General features: G+C 41.5%; 1 protein-coding gene across 2 annotated transcripts in view; it reads left to right on the top strand.

Annotated features, from left to right (window-relative positions):
* mdn1 (midasin AAA ATPase 1) overlaps positions 1-26,601 on the top strand; it is a 63,375-nt gene that overhangs the window by 7,195 nt on the left and 29,579 nt on the right. For both annotated transcript variants that reach the window (XM_051409857.1, XM_051409856.1), the window contains exons 11-50: positions 2,439-2,520; positions 3,252-3,347; positions 3,603-3,715; positions 4,967-5,115; positions 5,225-5,285; positions 6,243-6,454; positions 6,548-6,651; positions 6,769-6,913; positions 7,334-7,430; positions 7,832-7,945; positions 9,103-9,250; positions 9,473-9,580; positions 10,826-10,977; positions 11,936-12,114; positions 12,312-12,520; positions 12,918-13,064; positions 13,164-13,305; positions 13,395-13,529; positions 13,974-14,112; positions 15,097-15,229; positions 15,704-15,834; positions 16,928-17,066; positions 17,802-17,916; positions 18,605-18,865; positions 18,951-19,148; positions 19,403-19,611; positions 19,707-19,829; positions 19,944-20,141; positions 20,872-20,979; positions 21,094-21,282; positions 22,168-22,257; positions 22,357-22,620; positions 22,718-22,982; positions 23,108-23,267; positions 23,749-23,865; positions 23,950-24,158; positions 24,242-24,390; positions 25,321-25,520; positions 25,650-25,873; positions 26,128-26,241. In XM_051409857.1, the coding sequence (XP_051265817.1) occupies positions 2,439-2,520; positions 3,252-3,347; positions 3,603-3,715; positions 4,967-5,115; positions 5,225-5,285; positions 6,243-6,454; positions 6,548-6,651; positions 6,769-6,913; positions 7,334-7,430; positions 7,832-7,945; positions 9,103-9,250; positions 9,473-9,580; positions 10,826-10,977; positions 11,936-12,114; positions 12,312-12,520; positions 12,918-13,064; positions 13,164-13,305; positions 13,395-13,529; positions 13,974-14,112; positions 15,097-15,229; positions 15,704-15,834; positions 16,928-17,066; positions 17,802-17,916; positions 18,605-18,865; positions 18,951-19,148; positions 19,403-19,611; positions 19,707-19,829; positions 19,944-20,141; positions 20,872-20,979; positions 21,094-21,282; positions 22,168-22,257; positions 22,357-22,620; positions 22,718-22,982; positions 23,108-23,267; positions 23,749-23,865; positions 23,950-24,158; positions 24,242-24,390; positions 25,321-25,520; positions 25,650-25,873; positions 26,128-26,241 (6,128 nt within the window). The remainder of the gene's footprint in view (positions 1-2,438; positions 2,521-3,251; positions 3,348-3,602; positions 3,716-4,966; positions 5,116-5,224; positions 5,286-6,242; positions 6,455-6,547; positions 6,652-6,768; positions 6,914-7,333; positions 7,431-7,831; positions 7,946-9,102; positions 9,251-9,472; positions 9,581-10,825; positions 10,978-11,935; positions 12,115-12,311; positions 12,521-12,917; positions 13,065-13,163; positions 13,306-13,394; positions 13,530-13,973; positions 14,113-15,096; positions 15,230-15,703; positions 15,835-16,927; positions 17,067-17,801; positions 17,917-18,604; positions 18,866-18,950; positions 19,149-19,402; positions 19,612-19,706; positions 19,830-19,943; positions 20,142-20,871; positions 20,980-21,093; positions 21,283-22,167; positions 22,258-22,356; positions 22,621-22,717; positions 22,983-23,107; positions 23,268-23,748; positions 23,866-23,949; positions 24,159-24,241; positions 24,391-25,320; positions 25,521-25,649; positions 25,874-26,127; positions 26,242-26,601) is intronic.

Here is a 26,601-nt window from a genome sequence, read left to right as displayed (position 1 = left end):
ACTACAAAATCTAGATAGACGACTTTTGTGTGAATTGTATTCATGACAAAAACAAAAGCTGCAGACTATTATTCTTAATGTGATCAGTTTAGCATGAGTCTAGTATGAGTCAGCAAACACACAGATGCAGTCTGTCTGCCAATATTCCAGTGACACAACATTAATCAAACCTTGTGTTGCTGTCAGACAAATGTCCTAGAGAACAAATTTGTTGCTACATTTGCAGTTTTGTATACTTACTTTTTTCTATTCATTCTTTCCTATTGAGAAATATCTGCAGTAGGAGTGAGTGGAGAAGAATGGTAGTTTCTCCATCAGACTCCATACTATTAGACTGATTTTTTGAAGCCAATGGAGCTGCCCTCCTGCTGGTCATAACATAGAATGCAGGTTTAAGGCTCTTGCGTATCGGCTTCACTTCACAGACCTGAAGTCTCTGGCCATTATAACAACAATAGGGGATTAATAAAGTATATATCTTATCTTGTCTCTCTCATTAATTATATGCTGTCAATGACCGTCACTGTCTAACAAAGGCAAAAGTTTTAATCATAATAGAGACTATGCCGTTTGGATTATGGTTATAAGGCATGGGTGTGGGATTTGTACTAAAATTGGCAACATTATCAAGGTTCACTGAAGACTTGGTTATGTGCAGCTGAACAGCTATACATATATCTTAGAAAGACCAAGGTGTGAGTTTAGGTTCACTCAGCACCATCCATTACAGCAATGGTTCTCAAACTGGGGAGCATTCCTTTTCATTTCAAGTTTATGTGATATGGACAGATATAGGGGCCTTTAACATAACACACATAAAACATGTTAAACTTTGTGATACAGTTTGTTGGCTGTTGCAGGAACAGCAGTATGACTTCTTGTCATATTCATACAGTACAAATACATATTCATACACATACATACCTCACATACATACATACTCATCAGTCTGAACTTGGGACTTGAGTGCAGATTTGTGGCTTACTTGTAACTTGCAATGACAATGACTTGGTCCCAGCTCTGCAGGGACATGCAGGACCATGTCCCCTTTATACGATCTTGATATAACAAGCATTTGTCACATGGTGTCTGGCCTCTCTGCTCTCAAACAGCTGGCCTTTTTCCTGACAGTCATCATCAGTGGGGGGCAGACATACAATGCTTCAGCCCCCCTTTTAGCCTTACATCCATCAGAATCCCCCGAAATCAAAACTACCAGCCAGTCTGCAGCGGCAGCAACCCCGACTTTAATTAGCTTTCCACTAGCTACTGCTGCGTTCGATTAGGTTATTGACTGGACTGTCCTCTGTACGAGGGGGCTGGGATCACAGATTCTGCCGGTCGTGCCGGGGCATTCTCATTAGGTAACAGGTTAATACCCGCCTCCTCACTCAGAGACATTACTTATTTGCCCTGGTGCTTTTTTTAAGTTTCCAGATGCTTTTAGTGTGGTCCATACAAGGTGTTAGTGAAGAACCAGCCATTAATCAATGTGTCGGCATTTTCCATGCTCTGCTCTTCAATAGTACATATGCTTTTCATGGATCGATGTAATTAACTTTATAGCTCGGCCTGTGATGCACATATGTGTTGGACTAGGTCATTAGGGTTTATGGTATTGAAGAAGATACATTAACTTTAGGTCCATGCTTTTTGATGTTAACTTACTGTTTCACCTTTCACTATTTAATACTTTAAGCCTGTGGGCCGAAATGATACTTCCATACCAAGTCGATACTAAATTTTGAAAACCTGGCGGTACTCGTTTTTCTGCAGTACTGTATTGGATCAGGACTCAGTATCAGCAGATATTAAATGGGGATCAGGGGCATAAACTTGATTATAGTCTCTGTGGGGAGCCACCGGATCCCCTACAGCGTGGGCATCCGGTGGCTCTGTAATGCTGTGAGTGGTGTAGTTTGGGTTCGTCCCCTTAAAGGGAAGAGAACTGCACTCTCCACCTCCATCATCAAAACACCTAATAAGGGAATATCTTTTGGAAGAATGGTGTTTATTCCTCCAGCAGAGTTCCAGAGACTGTAGAATCAATGCCAAGGCGGTTTGAAGTTGTTCTGGTAGCACTTTGTGGCCCAAAACCTTACTAACTTGCATAATGTTGTTTTTTTCCTTTAATTTGTCACCCGTTTGTGTATTTTTTTAACAATATGACAATGACCAAAAACAAGGGAAATGGTAAATTATATACATTTTGTGTTTCCATATTTTGAAAGTAAAGGTTTTCACACACTTAGATCCATGCACCTGTCCTTCATCAGAGCATTCCACACCATGTACTCAAGCATTGAAATCGAGTACATCTCTGTCTTATTTATACTGATTGTAGCAGAGTGTGTCTCAATCTGCAGCTAGCTCATTATCCAGAAATTCCTTACTACTGTCTCATTGTTTCTTGATGTATCTTCGTTATGATTCCACAGGGACCTGCTGAAATGGTGTGAGCGGATCAGCGTTAACTTTGACAGCACCTCATCAGCCACAGCACATCATGTCTTCCAAGAGGTTAGTAGGTGTGATTTCTAGTAAACAAGTATAGAGCTGTATATCTTTCCCACACAGCTGCCAGAAAATAGTATTTAGTTGTAGGAAGGTAATTATGTATCATGTTAAATCATGATAGAAATACGTGAAGATTCAAATGAAAAATGAATTGTGATACTCTTTTTAAACAGGGTGCTATCTCCTTTACTTTCCTTGTTTAATTTCCTACGTCAATCTCATCAGTAGCTGTATCAAGCAGCAAAGACATCAGCTTCACTTTTACAAAGAAAAGAATATATACATTGTTTTGCACAGTTTAAACCCTACCTCAGAAATTAAAAACGATTCTGTAAAATGACAAAGAAAATATAAGAGAAATTATATTTTGTGGACTGATTTGTTAAAAAATATCGGGATAAAATCTTATTGTAAACCCAATATCATGAATTGTATTGAATCGTGAGTTGAGTGTATTGTTCTATCCTTATTTAGTTATATTTAGTTCTGTACAGCTTAGTCATTCTTCAGGAATTCCCACTTCTAAATTTAAGGCTGTATATTTGCAAGAATCTGTAAAATACGTATAACGATACAGGGGTTACGATTCTATATATCACGATATATTGCAATACCATAAGCAAGGCAATATATTGCTGTTTCTTATCCAATTTTACAAAAAACTAATAGTATATAGAACACTCCATCATATGCATCCGTTAACTGATGCCTCTTCGTGGTGTTTTCTTTGTAAGGCTCTTGACTGCTTCACAGCCATGCTGTCTCGTCCTGAAAGTCGACTGCGAATGGCTGAGATCATCGGAAGCAAGCTCAACATCTCCAAAGAGAAGGTATTCAGCAATCCTTTTTTTGTAAAACATTTTAATTTGGATAGCTTATTTATGCAAATCACCCCCTGACAGTATGGATTGATTGATTGAATAAAGTGTTTTTGACTTTAATGTGATGAATATTTCCGCCCTTTGGAATTTGAGAATTGTTGTAATCACTATTAAAAAAACGTCTTCCTCCTTTAACATGATATTCTACATTTTATACAAAACATCCTGTTGTGGTTTTGATTCCTGGCTGCTGTTTGTTTCCAGGCCCAGCATTTCTGCCAGATGTATCAGCCTGGCATCGCGCTGACCGAGCTGGAGGCCTCGGTGGGCAGAGTGACTTTGGGTCGAAAGCAGACTGAAGCGGTGCAGCTGAGTGTGTAAGTGGGACATCCTGCCCACCCGCCCCCTTTGACCTCTGTTTACACCACATATGCATCAGCTAGTTGCTGTGCCAATATTCACCTACTGATAGAACCAAATAGACCCCCTGCTGTTAAATTGAATAAACATCGAATTGATTTCAAACTACATTATTGTAAACAAACCCATCTAATGGCTCAGCCATCAGGACATGCCCAAATATTCACATTGATTCTTTCAAAAGCCAATATCAAAAGGGTGTCAGACTTTGGACTAAAAACTAATTAAGTGTGACTTTTTGTAGCAGTGTGCCAAAACTGAGATTAGTGTGTGCAGTGTGCCAAAACTGAGATTAGTGTGTGCAGTATGCCATGAGGGGATAACGCCATCGAAAGTAATCTAAGGGTGTAACTAAAAGGCACACTGATGTTTGATCTTTTAGATATTTTAAACTTTTATAGGTCACTGTCTTGATTCATTCTAATCTAATAAAGTGATTGAAAGTGAGTGATGTAACTTAAAAAACACATTCTTTCTTTTAAAAATGGAAAGGTGAAAGTCTTGCTTAAGTATATTTTTTGGGGCTTTTATTGCCGTTATGATAGTGACAGTCGAAGACAGACAGGAAAGGGGGGGCAGAGAGAGGGGATGACACCCAGGGCCGCAGGTCGGATTCGAAGTCTGGGCCGCTGCAGCAAGGACTCAGCCTCGGTACATGGGACGCCAGCTCTACCCACTGAGCTATCCGGGCACTCAAGTCTTACTCATTTTGACACACCCTGTGGTTTTGCTGTTATAGCCTCACTTGGTCTGCTATGAAAAGTAGCTTATGGTGGCTAATGTTAGCTAATTGCAGCTAAATGTCCAGCAGACACTATAAACCACACCTCCTACAAACCACGCCCATTATCATAATTTGCTCGTGCGGAAGGCAGTAAAGTAGTCCAAAACACACCCACTTGTACAGGACGTTATGGTGGCTGAGGAGAATAGACCATAGCAGATCAAAAAGAAATTGAAAATAAATGGTTAAAGGTAGCAATTTGACCACTATTAAGCAAAGAAATAAGGGTAACCAATTTGTTAATGTTTTGATGTTAAATATTTAATAGGCTCTAAAAACAGTATTTTAATCTTCAAGTTCAAGCGTGTTCAAATAACAAGTGTTTTTAATAATAAGTAGTACGAGACTATGACACAAGTATCTACATACAAAGAATACAGCAGAATGTGCAATCAGTAGATGTGTTTTTTATTACCATGAACAGGGACAACCAAACATTTGCTGCAACACGTCCCTCTGCTGTGCTGTTGGAACAGCTGGCAGTGTGTATATCCAAAGGGGAGCCTGTTCTTCTGGTGGGAGAGACAGGAACTGGAAAGACCTCCACTGTACAACACCTGGCCAGAGTCACAGGTGAGCTCAGGAACCTAGCCAGGCTGTGGCTCAGCAGGTAGAGCTCCTTGTCCACTACTTGTTGGTGGTTTGATCTATATGAAGATTCTCTATTGTGTGTTCAATCCAGGACACAGGTTACGGGTTGTGAACATGAACCAGCAGAGTGACACTGCCGACCTGCTTGGAGGGTGAGTGCACACAAATTGTACCTAAATAACATAAACATAAAATTTTCCGTCACAAATTTTATGTTTCTAGTATGAAATACTCTCTGTCATTTCTGTTTATTAAAACCTTTTTGTGCTGCAACTGAGGGCAAAATCTAACCAAACATGGCATCATGTTCAAAAACTAGAATTATTGAGAATTATTGAAAGCAGCTGTTGAATTGACAAGCAATCCACAAATGACATCCTTTTAGTCAGGGTCTCTGGTTTTGGATGAGCAACATTCAACTCTGCACTCACTGTAATGGAATCTAATGCAAAAGGATCATTCCCTGTCTACACACTACAAAAAGTTACAGCAACAAAGCAAAGAGCATGTAAAATTATTATCTGCAATAAAATCTTATCTCTCATAGGTAGTGCATGAAAGCACCTCAGTTTTACACTGCTCTACTAATTCACTTTCATTCAACATTTGTTGCTCTAGGTCTCAAGAATACAGAATTAAGATGAGAATGTAAACATAACTGTGTGTTTAGCAGAAACTAGATATTATGCTTCTCCTGAATTACAGAATACTCTCAAAGAAGTGCAGAGTTGTTCGGTATCATTAGCTACGTTTACATGGACCCTAATATTCCCATTATAATCGTTTTAACTCTCTGTGGAGAGTTTGTGTTTGATACTAACTCTTAAACAACTGAACATCATTGGACGCCTAGACAGTAGGGAAATAAGAAATAATTACCTTTTCAAACAAGTCCATGAAAAAATTAAAAAAGCTGGGATAGACCGAAGTGTTAAACAAATTAAAAATTGCTGGAAAATTTTGAAGACTATTATAAGGCTAAATCCCAAACAATTAAAGTGGATCCGACCATCAACTTACACAGTTGTTCTGATTAAATGCATCTGCACAAGTAAACACCAGACCTTTTGTTATGGAACAAATGGTTTAGAATTTTCTGTGTCATACAGGTACAAGCCAGTAGACCACAAGCAGATCTTGCTCCCCCTACGGGAGGCCTTTGAGGACCTGTTCTCCCAGACATACTCCAGGAAGCAGAACCTGACCTTCCTAGGTCATGTGCAAACCTGCTTTAGGGGCAAGCGCTGGCAGGATCTGCTCAAGCTCATGGACCACGTCTGCAAGTCTGCCCTCACCAAGGAGCTGCAGGAGAAATCAAATGGTAGTGCACTAAAGAGAGTAACCAATGATAACAGTTAATAATACTGACTCCTGTAGCACAGTGAAATATTTCTTGTGTACTTGACTTGTGCAGCTGCCTTCCTGCAAGAGCAGTGGGAGGCGTTGGCCACCAAGCTGAGCCAGACCCAGCAGCAGATCCGGACCTGTGAAACAGCTATGGTTTTCGCCTTTGTGGAGGTAAAGAAACAATATCTTGTTGAAGGGCACCCTGGATGCCTGAAGAGTCTGTGACCTGAGCTTTATTCCTGTATAGCCTTGGTGGAGCAGCTCTCACCTCTGTGTGTTCCTCTGCAGGGGACATTAGCTCAGGCAGTAAAGAAGGGCCACTGGATCCTGCTGGATGAGATCAACCTGGCAGCTGCAGAGACCCTGGAGTGTTTGAGTGGACTGCTGGAAGGCAACGCTGGATCTTTGGTGCTGCTGGACCGTGGGGACACTGGTGAGGACTTCAATCACCCATACTGTAGGGTTGGGGTTCGATAGCATTTTAAAAAATCTTGTCTGCTTATCAAATCTAAATCCTTTCAAATCCCTTATTGAATACATTTGAATTCCACTTTTAGAAGATAATAATAATAATAAGTGTATAGGTTGAGTTGAGCTCTGTGCTTTTTGTTGGTAGAATTTTTTTTTAGTGGCAGTCTAAATAGTGTTCACAACCAGCACCAAAGCACTAAATCAAGAGACTACAACTAGTTCTGCTAAACTTCTAAGTTTGCTGGCTTAATGTGACACGCACAAATGTGACTATCAAACGATTACACTGATTTGTCCAGATTTTTATCATTATCAAATATATTTTTTCCTTTTTTTAAATATTCCTTACAATATTAATATTGTTGTGTTTTTTTAATCATAGAGCCGCTCGTACGCAACCCAGACTTCCGACTCTTTGCCTGCATGAACCCAGCTACTGATGTAGGCAAGAGAAACCTGCCTCTGGGCCTCAGGAACAGGTGAGAGTGTGTAGAAGTGAAAGAAAACTGAAAGTCTCAATAACTTCATTCTAGACTGAGCTACTATTTTATTACTATTACTATTAATAACTGTTTTATTTTGTTAAAAATAATATACGTGCAGAGCATGTTTAAAAATGACAATTTAAAATGTTAAAGAGGTAAAAACCTCAACACAGCAATAATGCATGTCTCCATTCATTAGATACATCCATACAAAACTGAATTCTAAAATGATTGAGGTGTGTGTGTGTGTGTGTGTGTGTGTGTGTGTGTGTGTGTGTGTGTGTGTGTGTGTGTGTGTGTGTGTGTGTGTGTGTGTGTGTGTGTGTGTGTGTGTGTGTGTGTGTGTGTGTGTGTGTGTGTGTGTGTGTGTGTGTGTGTGTGTGTGTGTGTCCCAGGTTTACTGAGCTGTATGTGGAGGAGCTGGAGAATGAGGGAGACCTGCGGATTCTGGTTTCAGATTACCTCAAGTTCTTGAATCTACACAGGAATGTCATCAGTGGCATCATAAGGTTAGCCTTTACATAATGTTGCAGCAGTAAAAACAAGTCACTGCTCTTGACAGCGCTCAAAGCCACTGTGCCCTCAGAAATCTTTGTAAGTGACCCTTAAGTTAAGTTATATTCCAGTATATAAGTTATACTGAAAATCCACCTTATTTGTGCAGTTTGTTAAGATCGTTGAGACTTGTTGAGAGGCACTACACAAGCTACAAAAAGTAATGTCTCCTCTTCTGCATTGTTTTTGGGTTTAAACATGAAATAGTGACTGGGGCCTTTAGAGTCCACCAGGGCTTTACTTGAAGCAGGCTTATGTTAGAGACAGGCCTTTATTTCGAGTTCCCTGGATTTGATTTGAAGTATATTTGTTCATATTTTAGTACAAAGCCTCCTTGTTTTCTGATCTGCTCCCACTTGCCCTGTTACATTTCTGTTAAACCCCACACCCAACCCAACACTTTGTGTATCTGTTTCAAATTAAAAGCCCTCTAGCGTTTCAGTGAATAGAATCCCTTAATTTTTCAACAAGGCTTTTATTGTGAAATATTTGCAGCAGCATGTTGTAAATTGCACTTCTCCATTTCGGTACTTCAAATGTAGCTATTGCCATCTTGTAGCACTTGTACGTTACTCCAAATTACAGTTTGGCTGAGATATTACCACACCCACAGTGAAAATCGTACAATAACAATTTAAATGAATAATCCATAACAATTTGTAAAATTAAAGCAATGGAAATGTATATTATCTAACAGGCACCTGGAGTTTAAACCCTTCTTTTTTCTTTTCTCCTGGCCTCTATTTGTTCGTGTCAAACACGCCCAGCCATTATTCAAGACCAGGCTTTTATTTGACTACTGGATTTTGTTTTAGGAAATATAATAATCTGTATTTGTATTTATTTTACTGTACGTCCTAAAAGATGGTAGAATTGAATCAAGTTGAATTGAAAATTAAATACAGGACAGTAAAGCACAGGACTCTTTTTAATAAAGCTGTTAATAAAACATTATCTGTTGTAAGATATTAGGCTTTTATTATTGAAACTTAACAGGATTTCAAGTGCGGTTATTACAGATATTTGCATAGCATTTCTGTCTCTTAGTAGGCTCAAACTGGGGGGCTGGTTTACTCCTTAATGTACCTGTGACAAATGTGTTTGTGTGCAGTTTTTACCTAGCAGTACGAAAGGAGGCCAACTCACATCTGGTGGATGGAACAGGCCACAGACCCCACTACAGCCTGCGTACTCTGTGCAGGGCACTGAAGTACGTGGCAGCAAACCCCTGCCACAGCGTTCAGCGCTCTCTCTACGAGGTAAGAGGCTCTTTAAAAGGTCAGTTTGCTAAAATCCCCCCAAAAAACTTTTTCTTATTTACCACGAGGGACATTGAGACATGCCAGTAGTATTGGTTCAGTACCACCTTTTTTGCGGTATGGCTTTTGTAGTGTGACTTATTTTGACTTGCTGAAATTATTTCCATCCACATCGCCTGCATGTATTCCAAACTGACTAGTCTCTCTGATTCATTGTTGCAGGGTTTCTGCCTGAGCTTCCTGACTCAGCTGGACAGAAGTTCCCACCCTCTGGTCCAGAAACTGGTGTGTCAGCACATTCTGATGGGGAACGCAAAGTGCCTCAAACAAGTAAGACATTCTGAGAGCTAGTTCCTTGCTTTTAAAGTGCTGTGTTTTTACAGTTAATTTTGTATGTGTGCCAATGGATGTGTGGATATTTTTCATTTGAACTGTAAAAATATCTTACTTTCAAAAACCGCAACAGTTGTTAGTCCCGAGAACCTTTATTAATCTCTAACAGGACTTTAATTCTAATTTCTAATCTAATATTGTCAGGCGAACTACCTCCATGTGTCTGCTATCATAAACCACTTTCAAAGTTTTTCAATAGAGAACAACAAGTCTTGAGGAATTAAACCGAAGGCTTTGGTTGTAACACAGCGAAAAAACAGCATTAAACCTATAATTAAAAATAGTTTTCATGGCAAATCAACAATATTGCAGTCAAACAACTGTTTGTACGTTGAGTTGCAGATTGCAACTCACTCATTTCCCCCTCCCTTTCCAAGGGTGCAGGAGATAATACAGTGGCCAATCTAGCCAGTTTTTGGTATGTCTGATGTGGGCTACTCCACAGAAGGCGACCCAGGGCTTCTGTAGATAAAAACAGCTTATTCTAAGTTAACGAAAACACAATGGTTATTATATTGGTGGTCTGCTTTGGCATTCCCTACAAACCAGAACTAGTATGTGAAAACTATGCTAACTGACAAAGAACCAGACAACCATGGGGTTTTAGATCCCCAACATACAAACACAACTTTCTATCCTGTTGATATTTCTCGGGGACGTTTAGTACTGCACGGGCCACATACCTATGTGATACGGTCATGATGGCATTTAACACATCTATAGCAAGACTCCTGTTTTCTGATCTGCACCTGTTTGAATTTACTGTTGATACAAACACACTTCCTCCATCAGTACAAATACAGTAAATGTCATACTCACCCCTGTGCTCGTCTGAGTTTCTCTTTTCAACATAAATGCTGTTTTCATTCACTACATTTTTCAATTTTTTTCCCTCTTTTTTCAGTTAGTTACACAGATGCTTCATATAAAATGTCATTCAGCAGCTGGAGGAGCATAATCTCTTTCTTTCCTGGCAGGCTTTTAATTTGAAACGTCTGCTACTGTCAGTGAAAGTGTTTCATTGATAGTAATTCAGATTTTTAGATTAGACCAAAACGGCAAAGTAGAATCAGCTGAAAATAATTACATAATTTTAGATCAATAGTTATGTGTTAAATGTTGTCCTTCATGTACACTAGATTATTTGTGAACAGATCAAGCATTTTATTATGTTTCCCACAGTCCATCCCTGCGCCCTCTGGCTGGCTCTGCGTGGAGGTGGAGGGCTACTGGGTGTCTCAGGGGGAGATGGAGCCGGCTGTGGACCCCAGCTACATCCTCACCGCCTCAGTCAAACTGAACCTCCGTGACCTCGTCAGAGTGGTATCTGCAGGGTAGGAAAACTGTTGCCCAGCCTTGACCCTATGCCCATGATTTTCCCCGAAATCAATGGGTTCATCTATACATTTCCAGATGTTCCATTTTGTCAGAGCTAATTCTGGCCCTTCAGGAAAGAATGCATCAGGACAAAAATGTGGTTGGACTGAATTCCCCTGCAGTCAGTCGAATTTTTGCATTAGTGAGGTCCAGCACTGATGTTGGGTGGTAAAGTCTGGCTCATAGTCGGTGTTCCAGTTCATGCCCAAGGTGTTCAGTGGGGTTGAGGGCAGGACACTGTGCAGGCCAGTCAAGTTCTCCCACACCCAACTGGAAAAAACATTTCTGGACCATAGGGTACACAGGGTCAACACAGAACCTTAATTAGTATCAATGATAATGTTCCATTTAGTGTAGCAGAGCCTTCCCAGTGAGCCAACATGCACAATAGCAGCACCCTGACTCTGTTTCACCTGACTAGAACCTTAACCGTATCATTTCCTGTGTTTACCCTGCTATTTCATGTCAAAATGACTTCTGTGAAAAAGATCCACTGCGAACCAAAGTGGAAAGCTGAGGTGGAACTGTAGAGTTAATATCATTTTCTGTGTTTTCCTCACTACATGTTCACATTACACTTAGTCCTTTGATCACTTGTTCATATGCATTTGATAGTGCAGCCTTAAGTCAGGAGTTATTGGATCATTAAATGCAATTCTCTTGTCACAACAAATAACAGGAAAACTAGATTGTTAACACTGCTTCACTCAGTTTTGACATCCATTACCTGTCATGTCGTTCAGTGGTTGTCCTGGTTTTGTTATTGTTGCATACAGCAGCCCATCCTCACCGCACAATAGCCCCCAAGGTTAACTTGGTACTCACAGGTTACAGCATCACTCTACATTGAGCTGATGACAAATCAGTAGTCTGCCCCCCTCCATCACTCTCTCTGTTAATGTTTTGGCCTCACAGGACTCACCCAGTGCTGATCCAGGGAGAGACGTCTGTGGGGAAGACGAGCCTGATCCGCTGGCTGGCCGCAGCCACGGGGAACCAGTGTGTGAGAATCAACAACCACGAGCACACCGACATCCAGGAGTACATAGGCTGCTACTCATCAGACGACAGGGGCAAGCTGGTGTTCAAAGAGGGTACGAGCTATCCTGTTTTTTTAAAGGAACATTGTTAACATGTAGTGGGCCATTATAAAGTATCTCAAACTTCAGGGTACTCCTTTGAAGACCCACTGTTACACACATGAAAGCATTTCCCTAGTCAGCCCCATCTATCATTGAACTCTACCATCCTTCTCAGACTAATATGTCATTTCTTTGTCTATCTGCTCCAGGCGTTCTGATAGACGCAATGAGGAAAGGCTACTGGATCATCTTGGATGAGCTGAACCTCGCCCCCACCGACGTTCTAGAGGCTCTCAACAGACTGCTCGATGACAACCGGGAGCTCTTTGTGGCCGAGACACAGGAAGTCATCAAGGCTCACCCCAGATTCATGTTGTTTGCTACCCAGAACCCCCCTGGTCTCTACGGGGGTAGAAAGGTATACCATTCATTTTGACTGAGAGACTTGTGTTTGATGGCATGGTTACAGTGTGGCTACCTTCAGATTCACTTTGGTACAACACATTCAGATCACTTTCAGATCGAAATAGGTTGATAAATACAGGTACCAGCCAGATTGCCATGATATTTGATGTGGATATTCATCATCCCCATAGTATGAATTATAATGTCTTGATGACTTGTCTAATCTAACCTGAAGTACCACTGTTAATTCAAAGTTTCCTTTTTATACACAAGAAATGTGAAAATATTAGTTATGGGCACGTTCAGCGCATGTTCATCTTTCAAGGGGATAACCCCCCTTCTGCACCTTACTGTACATCTGCCTGTCAATCAAAAAGTAAGTTGAGTAATCTTTACTAACTGATCTCCAGGTGCTGTCCAGGGCTTTCAGGAACCGCTTTGTGGAGCTGCACTTTGACGAGCTGCCCAGTGGAGAGCTGGAGACCATCCTCCACCAGAGGTGCAGCCTGCCTCCATCCTACTGTACCAAGCTGGTCAAGGTCATGCAAGACCTGCAGGTAACTGTACACTCTCATTGTTGTACCTGTCTGTCTACCCGGCATATTACCTACTTGTCTTGGGTAACTGTATTTATGAATTGTGTTTCTCCTTTCCAGTCCTTACGCAGGGGGTCTTCTGTGTTTGCGGGGAAACATGGCTTCATCACGCTCAGAGATCTGTTTCGCTGGGCAGACCGCTACAGGCTGGAGGAGCAGACGGAGGCCTCTCAGGACTGGCTGCAGCATTTGGCTGACGACGGTGAGGCTTGTCAGACATTCCTGTTAAGTCACCAAGCAACATCTGTGTTCCATTGAGACATTAAATAAAACTGCTGTCATCTTTGTCAGGGTACATGCTGCTGGCAGGACGTGTGAGGAAGCCGGAGGAGGAGGCCATCATCCTATCCATCCTGGAGAAGCACTTTAAGAGGACTGTGAACCCTGAAAACCTGTTCTCTCAGAAACAGGTCACCAGCCAGTTCAGTAAGTGGAACACTTCACTCCACTACCACACACTAAACTCACACTTTCACACTGTATAGACCTTTTTCACAGCAGCCATTTTGATACTAATTAGGGTTCAGACCATTTAGGTCAAACAGAGTCGATGTGTTGGCTCATTGGAAAGACTCTGCTGCAGTAAATGGAATGGAACCTTAATTAGTATTAACAGTCGGAGTATATCCACTGGTACACTATTAAAAGTTTGGTTGAATAATTCAGGATGTTTTTTGTTTTTTTTGGGGCGAACACAGTCATGTCACAGTTCTAAATTGAGGTATTTGGGTGCAATTGACCTTTCCTAAGACCCATCCATTTTGGAACCTCCGGCAAATTTTAACAGTAAATTAAAATTGATAAATCAAAAAGGAGAATGGAGCCATTGAGGAACACTGTGTCATGTTGCCTTGTTGCTTTGATTGGCAGGTCCCTTCATCGACAGCATTGCCGGAGTTCCGGAGGAGTTTCGCCACGTGGTGTGGACACACAGTATGAGGAGGCTAGCTGTGCTGGTAGGACGGGCGCTTCGATTTGGCGAGTCTGTCCTGCTTGTAGGAGACACCGGGTGAGAGTCAACTGTCACTGCCATGTCTGTAAGAAGATTAGAGTAAAATGGCCATTTTTAGCCATGCTAGCAGCACAACTAACAAATGGGGCGGCTGTGGCTCGGACACAGAGCGGGTTGTCCACTAATCGGATGGTTGTTGGTTCGATCCCCGGCTCCTCCCTACACGTGTCGAAGCATCCTTGAGCAAGATACTGAACCCCAAATCGGTCCCGATGCTGTGCATCAGTGTGTGAATGTGTATCAATGCATTAGTTTCTGTTCGATGGACTTTGCCATCGCTGAGTGAATGTGTGTGTGAAAGGGTGAATGTGGCACGTAGTGTAAAAGTGCTTTGAGTGGTCCGAAGACTAGAAAGGAGCTATACAAGTACAGGCCCATTTACCATTTACCAACTCTAGGTTGGTAGCAATAGTTGGTCCACCACTTTGTTCCAGACTGATATCCCAACAACTACTGGACAGATTAGATTATATTTTGTCCTGATGTCCATGGTTCCCAGATGATTAATCCTAATAACTCCCCAGGTTTTTGGCTAATTAGCAAATGTAAGCATGTTAATTTGCTAAACTAAGATGGTGAACACGGTAAACATCTACCCACTGAACATCATCATGTCACTGTGAGCATGTTAGCATGCGGGTGTTAACATTTAGCTTAAGGCACCTTATGTCCCTAAATACAGGCTCACAGAGCTGCTAGCATTTCAGTTCATTTTTGTTCTTATTTTACATACTATATCATCAGTTAGACTCTTAGTTCCTTGAATGTAGCTTGATATAATAATTGAGGAGCGTGTAAGTATCTAGTCAGTGCAGACCAACAGCTTCCTGGTCAAATTCAGCAGATATTCCTTTAGACACAAAGAAGGTCTGTGTCAGATACTCCTTCCTGCAAAAAAAAAGAGTGTCCGGTCTGGGGTGTCCTACCTTGTTGTGTGGTTATTTTAATCATGCTAAACTCTTTTTCCTGTTCCCTCACCAGATGTGGAAAGACTACAATCTGCCAGCTGTTTGCTGCTTTGGTTGGACAGAAGTTTTTCTCAGTCAACTGTCACCTACACATGGAGACGTCGGACTTCCTGGGAGGCCTGCGACCTGTCAGACACACACATCAGGTACTAACAAGTCTGCGGGGGGTGGAAATGTCACATCTTTAGGCAGAGGAAAGAATCGGAGGAGGCTAAACCCAAGGGTTTTTTTGAGTTGGCAGAAGTGATCCATATACGTAACAATAAAAGCTGACATTAGCCTTCTTATTATTCCTGAAATGCGTTGTCATGTTGACAGAAAAATAGAAATTACATAAAATCAGACATATTTAATAACATATAAACAAATATACAGTATGTTTCACCCCTTTTTCAAACGTTTCAAACGGGATCTTGATGCAGTTCAATTGGGAATAAATATGAAGTACAATATGATGATTGAATCAGATTTTTTTTTTTGATTAGATTCAACTTTGTCATTGCAAAAAGTACAAGTACCAAGACAATGTAATGCAAGTGCCGTTTATCTATGAAATCTATGAAATGTTTTTTGACATTTAAGTCTGTCCTTCTTCTGTGTGTGTCTGTGTCTGTGTGCAGACTGATGGTGAGGACAGCAGGCTGTTTCAGTGGCATGATGGTCCCTTGGTGCTGGCCATGAAGGAGGGAGGAGTGTTTCTCATGGATGAAATCTCCCTGGCAGACGACTCGGTGCTGGAGAGACTCAACAGGTAGGCACACATTTTTTGCAGCCCCATGTGCACATTTGAATTTGGGAACATTCTAACAAAACTGACATTTCATTACATTATTAATATCAACAAATTTGGATTTAGGGCACTATCAGGACACATACTGCTTGCACTGTATATGGTGCAAAGTAGTGGGAGGCAGTAGCAAGTTGAATATTTTTAACGCTTATGTATCATTTTGCATACATTATCATATTTGAGATGAAGCAGATAACCTACTCCGTAGGACTACAAAAAAACAAATTAGATGGAGTCCTTTAATGAGCTTATTGATGCAGTGATACCCCACTAACTAGAAGACAGAAATTTTATTTTAGTTGTTATAAATCCAGGTGTTTAGTGTCTTTCTTTCTTTCTTAAAATTATTTATTATACTATTTTATGTATTCATCTGTGTTTTACACAATTTTGTATTTTTATTTACTTATTTTCAACAGAATACACATTCATTTATTAAATTAAAATGGACTGTTAAAATAAAGAGTTTTCTCATTTCTATTTAACCACCAATAAGTTGGTGAAAAAGCAAAAAGCATTTAATTTTTTATTTACCTCATTTTGTTATGCCATTATTTTAAACTGTCACTTTAAAAAAAAATAAAAATTGTTTGAAGTTCTGCAGAGATGTCTGAAGATTGTTGGTAGATTGTTCTTAAGTTGGAGAAGAGACATATGTATATAAGATTGCATCATCTGCATAAAAAGGATGTTTTAAATCTGTGTTGGAGTAATAGTATTGTTATAAGCACAGAGCCTTGTGGTACCCCACTGTTCATTATTAAAATGATGTGAGAAAGTACAGACTACCTGTGTTCAATCAGACAAAAATGCATAAGCAAAACATTTTATCATAAAACATTTTTTGCCATTAAACACAACACTTGTGAGCTTTAAGTGGTACAAAGTGTACTTTTGTTACACTTGGTATTACAATTTTGTATAATAATGGCACATTTAGCATTTTAAGCAACAAAATCCAACATGAACATGACACATTGCCCCACATACAACCACATACAGGTGATTAACAGGTTAAGAAGAGCCTTTGACAGTGTGTTGTGTTTGTTGTCAGTGTTCTAGAGACAGAGAAGTCCCTGGTGCTGGCAGAGAAGGGCAGCGGGGACAATGACGACGTGGAGCTGATCAGAGCAGCTGCAGGTTTCCGTCTGGTTGCCACCATGAACCCTGGAGGAGACTTTGGCAAGAAGGAGGTAGATTAGAAAAAAATGATGCTCACTGTATTTGCCTGAAATTAGGGCTGGGCGATATGGACCAAAAGTCATATCCCGATGTATTTAGGCTGAAAATCGATAAGCGATATATATCAAATGTTCAGTCTATCTATCTATCTATCTATCTATCCATCTATCCATCTATCCATCTATCCATCTATCCATCTATCTATCTATCTCTATCTCTCACACACACACACACACACACACACACACACACACGTTGTGACCAGAAGTTAAGCTGCATTATAACTTTTAAATTAATATTTTCAGAAGACAGTAAGGCTGTTACCACTCACCAAAACTGCTACCGTTATTACACAAGCAAGTACAATTACGTTATAACAACGTAATGTAGGTTAACGCTATTACTGAGCTGTACATTAGGTTGACTCAGCAACAAGTGGAGGGGTGGTGGCGGGGGCGCGGGGAGCAGTGCAGAGAGCTCCGGGTCAGCAGCTTGCTTGGAGCAAGGATCACAGCGCAAATTTGAACTATATCGGTATATGTGATATGGTCTAATTCCATATCACATTTAAAAATATATCGATATATTTTTTTTATATCGATATATCGCCCAGCCCTACCTGAAATTGATTCTGCTGAATTTATGCCGATGGTTTAATGTATATTGTATGAATGTGCTTTAAAAGTAATCTGCCAGAACTTTATGTAGGTAGAGTCTGACTTTTGTGCCTGTTTGTTATTGCACAGCTCTCTCCGGCCCTCAGGAACCGTTTCACAGAGATCTGGTGTCCTCAGAGCAACAGCCGCAGTGACCTGGTTCAGATCATCCAGCACAACCTGCGCTCTGGCCTCTCTCTCGATGGTAAACCATCTTTGTTTCATATTATTATACAATAAATATTTGCTTTTATTTTCTGGACAATTTTGAGACATCGCTACATCATTAATATTGTTAATCATGTCTATTATTGCCTTATCAACCAACTAACTGATAAGCAACAAGCTACATGTGACCCAACGGTAATTAAAAATCTTTCCCTCAGAGAGATAATTAGTACGTTACTTTCGTAATTATTTCTACTCATCACTAGTTTTTTACAATGCTAGCAACAGTTCAAGGGATATTTTAGGACACAAGTGTATCTAGCCCAGGTTTACAGCCCTTTTAACTCCTTCACTACTATTTATTTGGTCTTGTCACATACTTAATCCATTAGTTTTTTCCCCCACACAACATTTGTCATTTTCTTCTTCACATTTCATCAGATCAAAATGACCACTCAAACCTCTGTTCTTCTTCATATGTAAGATTTTAAAGGTGCATTAATCAATATCTTGATATAAACAATGGATTATATATAGAATGTGTCACTCATCAACTCTGCAGTTCTCCTCAGCTCTGTCTTTGCTTCTTTTAGCTCATGGTTTTATGACCCACAGCTTTACTGTTTCTAGGCTTGCTGTATAAATGGAACTGCCTTGCCTAGTGAAATATAACAAAGCATCTACCTTATCTGCAAAGTGTTACTGATGTGGCTTCTCAAACGCAGGTGGCGATATCGCTGAGCTCATGCTGGATTTCATCGAGTGGCTGACACGACAGGACTTCGGCCGGCGCTGCATCCTGAGTGTCAGAGACATCCTGTCATGGGTCAACTTTCTCAATATCGTGTGTGAGCGGGACGAGGACGGCTTCATGACTATGGGAGCCCTGGAAGATGAAGAGGAAGCAGAATGGGACCTCAGACTGGACACCGTTACCGCCTTCATTCACGCTGCATGTCTGGTCTACATCGATGGCATCGGCTCCGGTTAGCTGGTGGCTTATTTTTCAGTTCCGCTGACAATTTGTCTCTCAGAGGAGGTCTTCTAAGAAATGTGACACCTTTCTTGCAGGAACCACAGCGTTCTGTGCTGACAACGCCCTCCTGGTACGCCGGCTGTGCCTGGGCTTCCTGCAACAGCGGCTGAGCAAGATGACCAAGCTGGATCAAGAGATGCTGGACGCCTTGAGAGTCTATGACAGCAGCCTGCCGCGGGAACCCCAGTGGGGGGAAGACTTCTTCGGCATTGACCCTTTCTACATCGCCTTAGGTATGGACTTCATGATTTATAAGATGTGTGTTCATGTCCTATACCATCAGCTAGTTCAATAAAAGAATAGTTTGACATTTTGCTTATTTGCTTTCTTGAGTTAAATGAGAAGACTGATATCAATCTCATTTAAGAGTAAAAATGAATTAAACTACCATATCTAATTCTGGAAAACTAAAACTCTGGTTATTACATACTGAGTTTTTCTTCTCATGCTGGACTCAAATGGCTCATTACTCCGAACTTACACCCAGGAACTCAGACCGAGAGCCGTAACCTGTCAGACTACGCCATTGCAGCGGGCACCACCGCGGTGAATGCTCAGAGGCTCCTGCGGGCACTGAAGCTGCAAAGGCCCGTGCTGCTGGAGGGCTCACCTGGTGTGGGAAAGACCAGCCTGGTGGCAGCGCTGGCAAAAGCTTCTGGGAACCACCTGGTCAGGATCAACCTGTCAGATCAAACGGTAAGCCTTTATACGAATACTCAGACGCTATCGATTGTTCTCCTGAATGAACTGCAAACAAGACTCTGGTGCTGATGATGTGCACTCTCTGGCAGGATGTTACTGATTTGTTTGGAACAGATCTCCCTGTGGAGGGAGGGAAGGGAGGGGAGTTTGCGTGGCGCGATGGCCCCCTTTTGGCTGCTTTGAAGGCAGGACACTGGGTTGTCCTGGATGAGGTAAGGAGTACTTCAGACATGCTTGTACACCGTTTTGTTTTGTTTGCGCACTTTCATAAAACAAATTGTAATGTGATTATGCTAATTAAAATGACTCGTTCCTCATGCTGACAGCTGAACCTGGCCTCTCAGTCGGTGTTGGAGGGCCTGAATGCCTGCTTTGATCACCGAGCAGAGATCTACATTCCTGAACTGGGCATGAGCTTCCAGGTTCAGCACGAGAAGACCAAGATCTTTGGCTGCCAGAACCCCTTCATGCAGGGTGGTGGGCGTAAGGGACTGCCCAAATCCTTCCTCAACAGATTCACTCAGGTAAAACACTACATGACTTTCAAAGATGTCAAATCACTATACAGTTCACGCTACACTTTCAGTCTCGTAATTGGGGATTTTGAAGTTGGTCACAACTTCAAAATGTTTAATTAGGAAAATAGTATAAAAACAGATACACAAAGTGCAACCATTTACAGCATACTGTCAGTTAGAGTACAGTCAGCTGATAATGATCCTGATCAACCAGTGTCAGTAATCGCATTATTAAACCATTAATCAAACTAATAACAGTCATCAGACAGGCTTATCATACTTTATCAGTTACCTAGTGTTTCTGTAGTGGTGACAAAACATTAAAAATTTTACATATTAGTAGTTTGAAGGGCGTCATATGTCCACAGTCGTCTTGTCAATTCTGCATCAATATAATCCATTAAGATAAACTGGCTCAGCCTCTGTTGTAGCTGCGCTCTTTCAGTGGGAAAAGACCATGGAAATGAGAATAGGACCGTTTCAATAATTAAGATTTCTCACTAGAGTAAGTGCTGGTAGGTAGATACATGTCCGCGCCAAAATGAACACCAACTCATCTTATGTGTGTGTGATGGTATTTGATGAGGTTATTTTGGCCATTACAAAAGTGGCAAATGCAACCTGATATTGCTTGCTAGATATCTGTGGGGCGTCTGCAAGGCATCGCCAAGCTCTCAGCAAGAGATCTGTCAAATTATTTTTGTTTATGAAATCTGACTTGCCCCTGTGTTCTCAGGTTTTTGTGGACCAGCTCACTAGAAAAGACATGGAATTCATAGGAGACTCCATTTTCCCCAGCATCGATAAGGAAATCGTTGCTAAAATGGTGGAGTTCAGTAACAGGGTAGGTTTCTTATTCGTTGTTGCTATATGACTGCCAACTGAAGATTCAACTTGTGTTTCACATCTATAAAGTGAGTCAAAAGGCCACCTAAAAGGTTCTCTCTGCCTTTAACAGCTTGTTCAGGAGGTGTGCGTGGAGAGGCAGTGGGGTCAGAAAGGAAGCCCCTGGGAGTTCAACCTGCGTGACATGTTCCGTTGGTGTGAGCTGATGCAGGCTGACCAATCACCAGGATTTTTCAACCCAGGCCAGCATGTAGCCTTGGTTTATGCTGACAGGATGAGAGCTGAGGCTGACAAGGCTCAGGTACACCGTTGCAAAAAAAGTTGATTGTACAGTCCTCAAGAAACAGAAATCAGTATATCAGTGAATTAAATCTGTTAAATCAAATCATGTTCCTTTTTTTTCCTACATACATACAGACAAATGTATGTGTATATGATTCTAACTGACCTACAATTAAGGCAAATTCAACCAATCCCCAACAACAGTTTGATTTTATTCTCACTGGAACAAGTTGTCATAGATTTTTAATTAATTATACAAAAAAGAAATCACAGCTATTTTTTTGCAATTTTTACTTTCTACAGCAATGTCATTGCAAAAAAACAACCCTGGAAAGATTGCAGCATGCATTGCAATTTTCTAGAAAAGCTGCCATGAAATCCGGCATTTTAGTCCACAATAATCAGCAAAACAGCCTGCAGGGGAGATTGAAGAAAGTTTGAGACTGCTGGCCAGTTCTCTTGTTTTGAGTTGTTTGAAGCTCTGTAAAAAACAAGACAAAACAAAAGTCCCTCAGAACAAGTTAGTCAGGGTTGTGTTGGGTTTAAGCAGCTTGGGTGGTAATCCCTTAAGTGCACTATGTAATATTTGTAACAACAAAGCCTCGCCCACCACACTACAGCTAGGGTCATCATGGGTACTTTTTCATTTAGAAATAAGTTACAGTTGAACATAAATTAATAGTAAAAATAATGATCACACAAAAATATAAAAGGGGGACATTTTTGTGTTCTTCATGACATTGAGTGCTTGTATTTGTGCACATATTGAGCATATTAAATTATCTCTGCATTCAGTGGCCACCCTCCTTGTTACTGACCAGTTTGGAAAGCCTCTACTGGTTTTGTGAACTTGAACTGAAGAAAACGGTGTTCTGTCTGTTAACCCCCCTCCTGTCCCACACAGGTGCTGTCCTTGTTCAGGAAGGTGTTTGGGGAGGACTTTGAGCCTTACAGCGGCTCCAGACAGTTCCACATCACTCCACTTAACCTGCAGGTTCGTCAGAACAACACCTCCCTCTGTAATTCAGTAGAAGAAGTTTTGAATTGTAAGGACAAAATTAATGAGCTCTTTTCCCATGGATTGTATTTGTAGGTGGGCTTCTCCGTCCTGCAACGCAGTGGCGGAGCCCCTGTGGCCCTGGACCCCCCACTGTCCATCACGCACCAGGCACTGCGGCCCCTGGAATCCCTGATGAAGTGTGTGGAGAAGGGCTGGATGACCATACTGGTCGGCCCCACAGCCAGCGGAAAGACCAGCCTGGTTAGACTGCTAGCTCTGCTGACAGGACACCGCCTCAGGGTCATGGCCATGAACAGTGCCATGGACACCACAGAGCTGCTTGGAGGTTTTGAACAGGTAACCAGGACCTCAGGTTTCTAGTTTGCAAAGCTTCTTTCTTTTATTGTCTGAAAACCTCAGACCACATCACTCTTCACTCTTTTATTCATTCCAGGTGGATATCATGCGGCCATGGCAACAAGTGCTGGAGAGCGTGGATTACATCGTTGCCATGGTCATAAGACGTGGCCTGATGTCACTGGATGTTGGCATCCAGGACACAGAGTTCCTGCTCCAGACGTGGGGTCTGTTCTGCCACTGGCTGAAGGAGGAAGGACTGCAGAGAACAGGGGGAACTGTCAACTCAGAAGCCCTGAACAAGCTGGAGGTCATCATCCTCCTCCTGCAGAAACTCAACACCAAGCTCAAAGTGTTCACTGGTAATGATAATAATGACTGAATACTGCCTGATGTAAAGGAAAATTCTTTCAACTGTTCTTATTTTTATTTATTTGTCTTGTAAGTATAAGAACATGTTCGTAACATGCTTGTGTTCGTCCTCTAGACATGTCCAAATTGCAGATGGACTTCACACTGCTGAAGGAGCGTTTGGCTCAGCTGGAAGACGGCTGGACAAATGGAGGCTTTGAGTGGTTGGACGGTATGTTGGTCCAGGCTTTGCAGGCTGGGGACTGGCTGCTCATGGATAATGTCAACTTCTGCAGGTAAAGAACAGTGCAGTGTTCTATGTGTATGTGTGGGCTTTTTTGATCTAACTTCACTTTTTCATTTTTGTACATGGGAATTAAAAAACAATGGCCACATCATTGGGATGGATTTCACAAAGAGATAATTGATAGAAAGGCATCAAAGACAGATTTGAAATATTCAGAAATTTTATGCAGGGAGTAATGTGAAATATCTTAAAGCTCATATATACAAAATTCACTTTCACTTGCCACTGTAGAGCACCAGCATCTCAGACCAAAACAATGGGAGAGAAATAAAATAAAACTCACCCAAAAATACTTTATTAGTCTTTTCAACCATCACAAACACTGGTTTGATCAAAATAAACCCTAATTTACCAAGTTGGATGCAAAAATATTTGTGAAACATACCTTATCTCAAAAACAGTTTGGATAGAATTATTAAAATAGAATTATTAAAATAATAGATTTCAGTGATCATGTATTATGTGTTCAGTGCCTCTGTCTTGGATCGCCTCAATGCTCTGCTGGAGCCCAGCGGATCCCTCACCATCAACGAACGCGGCGTCATAGACGGGAAGACCCCCAAAATCACCCCACATCCCAACTTCAGGTAATATGCAAAATTACAGCTTGTTCACTTTTTGTTTAAGTCATTTAAGAATTTCTGGCTCAGCTGATGTGTGTAACTGTGCAGGCTGTTTCTGACCATGGACCCCGTGCACGGGGAGCTCTCCAGAGCCATGAGGAACCGAGGGGTGGAGGTTTACATCCCAGGGGAACATGAGGGGGTCTGCTGGGACACACTTGACCTAAAGACCCTGCTTCACACCGCAGGGGTGACCGGGGACTGTGTGTGTGATCTGCTGATTGAAATACACAAAAGCATCAAATCTGCCATCTGGGGTAAGTACTGAATTAAGACAGCAAACAGATATGCTGTCTGTCTGCAGAGGTAATTAACAAAAACTCTCGCTTCAATCTTTCAGACTCCCCTGCCTCATCGGTGGCATCCCTCCTCCATGCTGCCACTCTCCTGTCCTGCCAGCTGCAGAGAGGTGTAGATTTACCCAGCGCCCTGCAGCATGCTTGTGGGGAGGCCTACTCACTGTGCCAGCGCACCACTGCCAGCCAAAAGGTATCAACATCCCTTTATTAATGCAATCACAACTGTAATATTTTCCTGTCTCTTTAAACAGCCTTTTCAGTATGGGTAAGTCAGATCCTTAGCATCTTTTAAATCACTTGGGTTTTTTTTTCTGATTTTACCAGCTATTTTCATGATGCCAATTTTGACTTTTTTGTACCATGTGTATTTCTTTTTATTATAATTTATGACATTTTTGCCTGTGAGGGAAATTGGTAGGTCCATCTATCGTTGAAGGTTGTCCTGTACTGTTTTGAGAAGTGGATTGAAATTGAGATTGACTAAGTCTTGACAGCCTAAGCACAATTTTAACTTCTTAATATATGATGTTACCAATGCGCAGAGAGAGAGGTGGTGTTTGGGATGCCACATGCCAACTATTATGGCTTAGTGGAAGAATGGTGGATTTGGATCAGCTGATTGTGTAGTAGAGCTTTTCGGAGAAGGTGTTTATGAGGTGGATGGTTTCAGGTCATGAAGAGGACGGATTTTGCAGGTAAAGTAGAATATTGTCTGCATAGTGGCTGATCTTATGGTGCATGTTTTTGGTTTGGATTCCTGTGATGTGTATTTTCTGACAAATGGCTGCTGCTAGTAGTTAAATGAAGATTGCAAAGTGAAGCATTATGACATAAGTCCATTGGTTGTGATTGTGGCTATTGGTAGGTGTACAAAATCACCCTCACCCAGTGGATAAATGATTCACCGAAACCAAATGTTTTGAGTGTAGAAGATAAAAAAATCCCAATTTACTTTATCAAATGCCTTTTCTGCATTTAATGAAACTATGGCTGTTGTTGAGTTTATTTTAGATGTGTAATGAATTAGGGTAAACAGTCTGTAGCTTGTTATATGTCTTCCTTTGATAAAGCCAGTTTGGTCTGAGTGAATGATATGTGGTGTGCATTCTTATCCCTCCAGCAAGCCCAACTGGTGATTGAGCAGCACTTAGCCATCCTGGACACGGAGGACTGGGGCAGCGGGCTGCTGTGTGCCGGAGTTTGGCCCGATGGGTTCCCCTCTGCCCTCCTCTCCACGGAGGATTCCTGCTTCTCCGCTGTCCTCCGAGATGGACAGGTCCTCTCATTTTGCCTCAACACCCTCAGCCTGCAGGGCAAACGGTAAGGATGGTAACAACACATCAATACCTGTGTGAATCTATCCTGGAAGCACCTACCCAATATAGAAGGAGCTATGAGGATATAAAGTTGAATACTTCAGGAAACAATTCCACATTCTGTTGTGCACAGGAGTCGCCCACTGAGTCTGAGTGACCTGCAGAGGGCGCTGCAGAGCGGCGGTGTCCATGAAGGCCTAGTGTTCTCTGGAGGAGTGGTAGATCTGGCTGACGGAGATGCTCTGAGGTTGATCCCCACAGCAGTGAGACTGGTCACAGAAAGAGCCTCTCATGGAGACTGGATCCTCCGCAGCAGCTGGCTCTCACACCTTGGAAAGAGCTACAAATATGTCCCCGGTGTGTCAATCTGCACACACTAACACACACACACACCAACCCAACATTTTAGACGTAGAAGTACAGTGCTTTCATACTCTATCAAAACAAGGTGCTCCTCAGTTCAGACTGATATGTCTGTGTTTTACAGTTTATATTGTAAACACACTACCTTCCAGAAAAAGGGAGAAAAAAGCGACTTGTCTTTAGTCAGAATTGTCCAGCACTATCCAGTACTTTGGATCCTAAAACCATGTGGTTCTTAACTCTTCCAGATCCAGCTCTGGTCCAGGTGGAGGCAGGAAACAGGGCTCTGAAGGCTGTGTTTGGGAGCAAACTTGCTGCCAAGGGCAAGTCTCTAGCAGAGCTACTGCAGCCTCACAGCATCGGTAAACTCTTTGTTTGTTCGTCTGTTAAAAAAAATACTGCATCTGCAAGCCCTAACCAGAATATTGAAAGCACTACAAATATGAATATATGTTTTGTATATAATATAAAAAAGGTTAATATGGTCATCAAGGTAAAGCTTTGTTCATACAAATGCTAGTTTTAAGCTATGCTCAATGCAGAATCCTCAAGTTAAATTCAGAATCCTGATTTTAAAGAAAGTCAATCAAAATGTGGAGTCAATTTCCAAAATAACTTAATTCTTAGAAAAGCAAAATCCAGAGTTGCACCAGCTGCACAAATATATATAACATATATATATATATATATATATATATAAAACACACACACTACACACATAT

Source organism: Dicentrarchus labrax, unplaced genomic scaffold, assembly GCF_905237075.1.
Source record: "Dicentrarchus labrax unplaced genomic scaffold, dlabrax2021, whole genome shotgun sequence".
NCBI classification, from domain to species: domain Eukaryota; kingdom Metazoa; phylum Chordata; class Actinopteri; family Moronidae; genus Dicentrarchus; species Dicentrarchus labrax.
The sequence above is the reverse complement of the archived record's forward strand: the minus strand, read 5'-3'. Positions and strand labels throughout refer to the sequence as shown.